The 8,080-nt window shown below is 39.1% G+C and overlaps 1 protein-coding gene across 4 annotated transcripts in view; it reads left to right on the top strand.

Annotated features, from left to right (window-relative positions):
• Positions 1-7,274, top strand: part of mon2 (MON2 homolog, regulator of endosome-to-Golgi trafficking) — a 45,121-nt gene extending 37,847 nt beyond the window's left edge. For 2 of the 4 annotated variants that reach the window (XM_035664753.1, XM_035664752.1), the window contains 9 exons: positions 767-910; positions 1,877-1,894; positions 2,426-2,554; positions 3,402-3,592; positions 3,683-3,743; positions 3,828-3,951; positions 4,185-4,392; positions 5,973-6,055; positions 6,513-7,274. In XM_035664753.1, the coding sequence (XP_035520646.1) occupies positions 767-910; positions 1,877-1,894; positions 2,426-2,554; positions 3,402-3,592; positions 3,683-3,743; positions 3,828-3,951; positions 4,185-4,392; positions 5,973-6,055; positions 6,513-6,676 (1,122 nt within the window). In that variant the 3' untranslated portion in view covers positions 6,677-7,274. The remainder of the gene's footprint in view (positions 1-766; positions 911-1,876; positions 1,895-2,425; positions 2,555-3,401; positions 3,593-3,682; positions 3,744-3,827; positions 3,952-4,184; positions 4,393-5,972; positions 6,056-6,512) is intronic. The other 2 variants (XM_035664755.1, XM_035664754.1) reach the window with 1 other exon arrangement.
• The last annotated feature ends 806 nt before the right edge of the window (positions 7,275-8,080 follow it).

The raw sequence follows: 8,080 nt of genomic DNA, 5'->3' as shown, positions 1-8,080 counted from the left end.
CACATCTGTAATGTTTTATCACTGGTTTTCAAACAAATTTGAATTAATCGGCTTATTGCCCAGCTCTACTAGAAAATGTAGTTATGCCGTAGAAATTGCAGTGTTATGTGGGAGCAGCCTTAATGCTTTAATCCAGTGTTTATCCTGTATATACATATACTAATATTACAAATAACTTTTTAAGGGCTGCAACTGATGATTATCTACATCACTGTATTCTGATGATTTTAAATGTTTAGTCTTTAAAATATCAAAAAATGGTAAGAAGAAGTACATTTCTCAGAGACGAGCTTAATGTGCTTGCTTTGTTTAAACAGTCCAAAATAGTTTTTCGAAAAATATAAAAACAGAGAAAATTAGCAAACATCTAATTTGAGAAGGTGGAACCAGCAAATGTTTTGTTTTGTAAAATATTAGATTATCAACATTTTTAGCGATCAACTTTCTCTGTTGCCTCAACATGACTCAAATCAATTGTCGGCACAGATTATTTTCTTTGTTTTCATTGGACTAACATACATCTTTTGGGAAAAACATTTCCCTGTACCTTTGATTGACCCCTTGACTTGACAACTCAAATCTTCTCTGACATGAATACTGTTTCTTTGAGAACCGCAGACCCTTACTCTGCCAGCCAAAAGTGATATCTTCCCATTTTGTGTCAACTCAGCCCAGGAAACAATGTCTCAGTCTGCTAAATTATGTAATATGCAGTCCTGTGGTGGATGTCAGCAGTGTTTGTCCCTCTGTTCCCTCCCCGCTGCAGGCCATCTGTGTGGGCCCGGAGAACCTGCAGGTCATGTACCCAGCCATCTTTGAACAGCTGCTACTCTTCGTGGAGTTCTCCTGCAAGCCTCCTCAGTATGGCAGAGTGGAAACCAAACACGTGGCCAATGCCAAATACAACCAGGTAGGGGGAAATGGAATTGGACGTGCAACTGCCTGGTTTTCATTTGCAATTTATTTCTTTTTACAGTTTCATTAAAACTGTGTACATTGTTCTTCATCAGCCTTCTCTCTTCAGCCATTCTTAACAAGGTCATCCCTCTTCTTTGATGTTCATGAAACACCAGCCCTCCCTACCCCTTTCAGAGTGGTCCTTAGGAAGTTCCTATTGTGGCCCTACATGAGATTCACAGGTTTCTCTGGACCCCCATTTGTAGCCTCAAGCTATTTCTCCCTCATATTCCCTCCCTGATGAGTCAGCTTGCTGTTAGCAAGCCCAGGGAAATGTTTAACCCCTTTTTAGTTCAAACACAGTTCAAACTAAACTAATTTACAAAAAACAAACAAACTTTTCCAAGAAACTTGGTGATCTTGAGCAAGATTACGTCATTTGTAAAACCGCAAACAAATCATTTTGTCTAAAGATATTAGTGTCTTGCTTACTCCTCGTTGTTCTGGAAAGCTACAAAATCCAGCAAGTGCTGTGCCTTAAGAGGAATGGTGAGAGATGTCTTGCTCTAACACTGGCAGGCTTACGGTTATGCTCAGAAATGTGAATGCTACACACTTCATGTCTCAAATCCTGACCATCAGTCAGTTAGTCCTGCATGTGGGGCCCAGACTCAGCCCTATCCTGGACATTTTTGTTGATCTGAATCTGTTTAAATTGAGGATCAAACAAAATTCCCAGCCAGACAGATGTTATGGGTGGTCTTTATTGCCTTGTTGGCTTTTATCCAGCTTTGTCAGATTGTCTCAAATGTCCTCGGTGCTAGGAGTGAGTGTTTTTTTTTCTTCTTAATCAGTCGTGGTTGTTGAATCTAATTTTGCCAACCACAGCACTGCAAATTCGATACAACTTAAACACCAGTTTAATTTCGATCTTCTCTCATTCTGTTTCTTGGGACTACTCACTGGATAACCATTTTAGATCCAGCTGTTTGCACCGGTGAGTTCTGTCATCTCCTACAGCCCCCTCTATATATTTTACTAAGCTGTGCTGAATGGTGACGACCTACCCTCTGCGGTAAATGAGATATCACACCGCATGGTAGGCTCTCACGTCTCATCTGCGTCTCTCACTCACTCCATGCTCCCACTCCTCCCCTGCCTGCCACTAACTGGTGGTTATGCCTCTGTGTGCACAGTCCCTGTGCAGATCCATTTTCAGTTGATTTTGTGTTTTTGGTGGTGTTCATATGCACACGTGTGGTTCTGTGGTATTTCTTAAAGACACACTTTGTAGCATCAAGGCATTTGTTTGGCTATAACATTTCAGCTATGGTACTCATGAGCCTAACAAAACTTGAAGCACGCTGTAACTTAAAAGTACATTATGTGTGTTATTTGTATACTTTATACAAAGTGTGCCTTTAAACTGCTTTCAATGTGTTTCTGCCATAAAAGTAGGCATAACAGTTTTTAAATTTCTTTGACAACTCCTGTTTTTTCCTCCTGTTAAATCCTCTTGCCCCTGCAGGCAGAATGGGTTGCCTTAAACTACGTGCCCTTTGCTGAGCGCTCCTTGGAGGTGATGGTGGACCTGTACCATAAAACAGCGTGCCACAAAGCTGTCATCAATGAAAAAGTTCTGCAGAACATCATCAAGGTATTTTTACCAGAATGATTTATTCATTGTTTCCATGGTTATGAAACCCTTGGTAAAATTTTGGAATTGATAGAAAAATCAATAGACTAAAAATGTACAACAAAAATGTTTGGATAAATCAATCTTTAAACATATTATTAATGTTAAAGTTTGGTTCACATGTGCATTCTCTCAAGGAGTGATGTCAGTTTTAGGCTAGAGCCAGCACTGAGGCCTTACTGAGCTCTTAGGTTTACTCTCTCAACATGACTTTCTATTGGCCACCTGTTGAGGACCAGTTATTGTTGAACCCTGTGAAATCATAAAATGTGGTGTGATGTTATGAAAAGTATATGAACAAAGTTACATAGGGCAGAAAATTCTGCACTTCTTCTTTTGGCATTAACCTTTTAGGCAAATTAACCTTCTGCTATAACGTATCAGTGATGCCAAATGATGTAAAAACAATCAACTGACTAAGGCAAAGCTTTTGCATCACAGTGTAGATTTTCTCTTAAAGCTTATATTAACAATGGCTGAAATGACTGCATGTATCTGAAAGGGGACACAAGTAGTACAAAATCTACAAAGTCATCAAAAGGCTTAACTTCTTCAACCTAACATAGTGTCTTCCATTTTTTTCCAGTTCCTGACGCCTGTGTTGCCTGGTGCAAAAATGTCTTAAAATGATTTGATGTTAACTCTATGAATTCAAGTGACATTAAAGTAGAAAAGGGATGAAGGTGAAAGACTTTTGTGGTACTTGAGTTAGTTTTGTGGATTATATCTTGAAGTCATTCTCTGTGTTTAAGTATCACAATCTATTGTTATTGCTGTCTCTTCGTTTCTTTTTTCCTTCACCCTCAAGACTTTAAGAATGCCCTTGGGTTTGAAATATGCGTGTCCATCAGAGAGCACCTGGAAGCTCGCAGTGTCATCTCTGCTCAAGGTGCTGTCTATAGGACTGCCAGTGGCACGCCAGCATGCCTCATCTGGAAAGTTCGACACTATGTGGCCAGAGCTGGCCAATGCCTTTGAAGACTTTCTTTTTACCAAAAGGTACAGATTTAGACTATCTTAAACTTGAGTATGCATGGTTTGTCAGTTCTAAGTACCAAGCTCATTGGTTGGGTGGGTTTCCTTTTACAGCACACCTCCAGATAACCTTTCCATCCAGGAATTTCAGAAGAATGAAGCCATTGATGTAGAGGTAAATACTTGCTCCTAGCATCCAGTATGTCAACATGATTTTGTCAGGTAGCCCACATCAGCATTGTTTCCTCTTCATTTTAAGGTGGTTCAGCTGATCAGCACAGAGATTTTGCCGTTTGCCAATTTCATCCCCAAAGACTTTGTTGGCCAGATCATGGCTATGCTCAATAGAGGCTCCATTCACTCACAGTCTCCCTCATTCACAGGTAAGATGTAGCTTTGGCAGCTAAACATTTTTTAATTCACCTGTATTTGGGACACTTATGGGAGAGCAGGATGGGCAAATGCTGGAATCATAATGTAACCATTAAGCCGTCCCTGTCAGACTCTTCATGTGTTGGGCAAGACAGTAAAGCCCTGTCTGTCTACTCACTGTAAATCACTCTGGAGAGTGGCATCAGCCATATAATCTAATAAGTAAATGGTTTTCTGTTTACAGAGGCAGAGATCGATGTGCGGATGAGGGAGGAGTTTTCTAAGGTGTGTTTCGAGACACTGCTGCAGTTTTCTTTCAGCAACAAGGTGTCCACTCCACAGGAGGGCTACATCTCTCGTATGGCGCTCTCCGTGCTCCTCAAGAGATCGCAGGATGTTCTCCGACGCTACGTAGAGGATGAGAGGTTGAGCGGACGCTGCCCCCTGCCCAGGTACACTCCATTATATACCTCTGAATAAATCACATGATGAACCTGTTTTGCCATAAAAACACATTTTGCATGTTTCTGGACAGATGTGCCCATCAGAAATGCAGCTCCAAACACTGGTGGTTGTTAATGCCATGATTTTACCAAAGAGACATTTTGCAATGCAAATCCAATATCCAGCCATGCATCCACCATTTTTCCTTTTCTTTTTTGTAAACAACACAAAACCACTGTACTTTTACACACTAGCAAGATGTGCAATGTTTTTTGTTTTTTTTAAATGGAAGTTAAATGATGCCCAAACAAATTGAACCATTTATACAGAACATGGCAATAGGGTGGTGGGGGGAATTCAGAAAAATCGTATATTTAGAATATACACATGACTAGCAAATGCAAGGTTTGCTATTAAATTCAGACAAAGAACATTTTAAAAAGTAAAATGTGTTAAATACAATACAAATGGAAGAAACAAGAAAATCATGGATTGCATTAGAGCATGTTAAAACAAAACCAAATATGAAAAAACAGTAAGCAATGGTCTCTCAGACATAACATCATACAAATCTGTGATGTACTCCACCAGTTTTACACATCAAAGTGTATTTTAAGGATTTGGACAGTACGACTGCATCTGTGGACAAAAGCTGAATAAAGCCTTTTGTGGCTCCAGAGGGAGCCGCATGAAATCTGATAAAATGGTGGCTGGCACTAGCAGCTTGAGGCTACGTTAGCTGCTACTAGCATAACACACCCAAATCTCTGACTGTACTGTTGACAGTCTAGTTGTAGTGTATTGTTGGTAATGTAGTAATGTGTTTTTGACAAGGAAGAAGAATGTGTGGAATTAAAAAGGTTAGACACCTCTGGTTCTGCTGCATCAATTTTGATATTTTTTTTATAAACTGTCAATCCTGTGTCTGACAATAGTATACGAGTGCAATGATACATTTATGGAGTACTGGAGTATTGGTGATTGTGTGAGAAAACGACCTAATTTACAATAAATGCCTACTGTTAATTGTATATAATCAAAGTTGGTTTGTAAAATAGAAACAGGACAGAATAGAGTTCACATAAAACTGACTACACATTGGTTAGATTTTGACATGGGCAGGTGGAGTTTTCTTTTTCATTTAATCAACAACAAATGCTTTATCTCTCTGTACATCTAGTCATAGTGGTCAATACATATTGAGTCTTGATCTCCTGGTTAATCGTATTTAATCTGTTTAACAACCTTTGGTCTGTTTTTGCTGCTTATCAGAACTAAATGTCTCATATTATGAACACAGTGTACTTCTTTGGTTGATGGTTTCTATATAGTCATGTAAAGTAAACCTGTGTTGACCATTAGTCACCTTTTTCTATGAACTTGGTTGATTTTTTTTTTTGGTATTGGTTTGCTAAATTAAATTTAACTTATTCGGTCATAGACAAGTTTATAATTTTTCCATCCAGCAGCTCTCATTATTAAAGATCTGAGATCTAAATTAGGTGTTGATGCTCACCCTCTCTTTGTTTTTTCACCCATCTTCTATCTTTGTAGCTAATGGCGCTTTTTGGTCTTTTTTTCATTTTAGGCAACAAGTGACAGAGATTATCTTTGTCTTGAAAGCTATCAGCACTTTGATGGACTCTCTTAAAAAGACTCAGCCCGAAAATGGTGAGTATCAAACTGTGTCAAGAATTAAATAGATCTTAGAAAGAGGTGACAAAATAAAAAAAAAAACGTAAAAAAATACAATAATGGCACTATCTATCGTCTATTCATTTCAGATAAATGTGTCAGAGTACAGTTGGGACCATTTTTCAAATGAGTTTTATCCCCAATCTGCGTAGATGTGTTTGTTTCCAGCAAGGTCAATTACAAGAAACGATTTTTTTTTAACCGCAATAGATTGAAATGAAACATTCTAAAATTACGTTTTTGAAGTGCCCTTCAAGATGTTTGCATTACAAAACTCATTTCCATACGCCTGTGGGAATTTTATCAAGGAAATGATTTCTTTGATTGCCTTCTATCACAGTTCATATTCTCTTCTTTCTCTCCCTCCCATCCCCATTCCTTCTTTTGTATTTTCTCCCTCTTTTTCTGCGATTATTTTGTTTACTGCCTGCAGTGGATGGCAACACATGGGCTCAAGTGATTGCCCTGTACCCCACGCTGGTAGAGTGCATTACGTGCTCCTCGTCTGAGGTGAGCTCGGCCCTGAAGGAGGCCCTGGGGCCCTTTAAAGACTTTATGCAGCCACCCGTCTCCAGAGTTCAGAACGGAGAATCCTGACCAGGCTCGCCCGCAGATCTTTGTTTTTATAATGAAGAAATCTTGAATGTGTCTTCTCGACCTACGTGCTTTAAAAGTGCACGGACATGAACTCCATGTGGGCCCCATCTACAGTGACATGAAGCAACCCACGGTGAACAGAGAGCCGAGGCCCACCCAGACCACGTTGATGACCCTGACCTTCATACGCATCATCGTATGCTTCTCATGTGAGCTGATAACGCCTCTCTGCTCCCCCCCCCCCGCCTTCCTCGCGATTCTCATACGGACTGACTGCACTCTTGTGTTAACTACAGAGATTTAAAAAAAATAATAATAATTCCAGTGTTGCCTCTGGGTTTAGTTTGTTCATTCTCCTTCCGAGGCCGAATCGATGTACAGTGTGTGGTGATAGTGATGATGTAATTAAGAAAAAAATGCAAAAACTGGGGCTTTATTGATCTTAAAAATAAACACTTAGACTTTTGCAACATTTTCAGCAGTGAGGATTTTATGCAAGAAAACAAATCTTACTGTAACATTCCATGTCATCTTTAGCCAGCCATCTGAGAAGGGATGTACTTGTCTGTATAAAATAAATGGGACAATTCTACAATCAGCTCTGTGCTGTGAGTGTGCTCAGTGACAATGCATGTTAAGTTCTATATATATATATATATATACCACGAGTAAATCATTAAAGAAATCTGTTTAATATCAATGTGACATCCCTGATGAGAATGACTCAAGTGAACAGGTTCTTTGGAGTTTATATTGATATTTTTTTATCAGCAAGGATGTCCTTGCAACATTCCCTTTTATTTAAAAACAATATTTGTAGCGTCCCTATATACAAAGTAGCATTAGAATTATTTCAGTGTTATATGGGGCAATGTCACCATCATAAACCTAAACGTATTACAGTTCATAAATGTGGTCCTGGTTCAAATTTGGTGTGATTCGCTAACAAATAATTATTGAAAAGCATTTCTTTATTTTGCATTCCTTTCATCTTTATGTTTTTCTCATGATTTTTTTGTGTGTATTCGGGGTCCTCTGCCATTTTTATTGAAGAAAGGACCTTACAAGTAGTAGTTTCTTATAGACCCATGTTCCATGCTGGAAATACAAACTCTGGAGTTTAAAATGCAAAACCTCAGAAACACAAACCAAAGGGGAAAAGAAATGCTGCTATAACACTCCATGCCAGCAGGAGGTGCAAGTATTTAAATTGCAGCGATTTGTTTTTCCTGTAGGTGGCGACATTTAAATGTCTACTTCCCCTGATCGGAATCTGCTGCCTTCTTGTCCTATAGGTCACTTGGCCAGTGTAAAACTGTAGACACTGATAATATGGACTGTAAGCAGCATTTGTTAAAGCATCTGCGATTAAATTTTTACTCGTGTGTAACATTTAGGAGGATC

Source organism: Morone saxatilis, unplaced genomic scaffold, assembly GCF_004916995.1.
Source record: "Morone saxatilis isolate NCDOM2014 unplaced genomic scaffold, NCSU_SB_2.0 Contig2, whole genome shotgun sequence".
NCBI classification, from domain to species: Eukaryota; Metazoa; Chordata; class Actinopteri; family Moronidae; genus Morone; species Morone saxatilis.
Note: the sequence above shows the minus strand (reverse complement) of the source record. Positions and strands in the feature narration are given on the sequence as shown.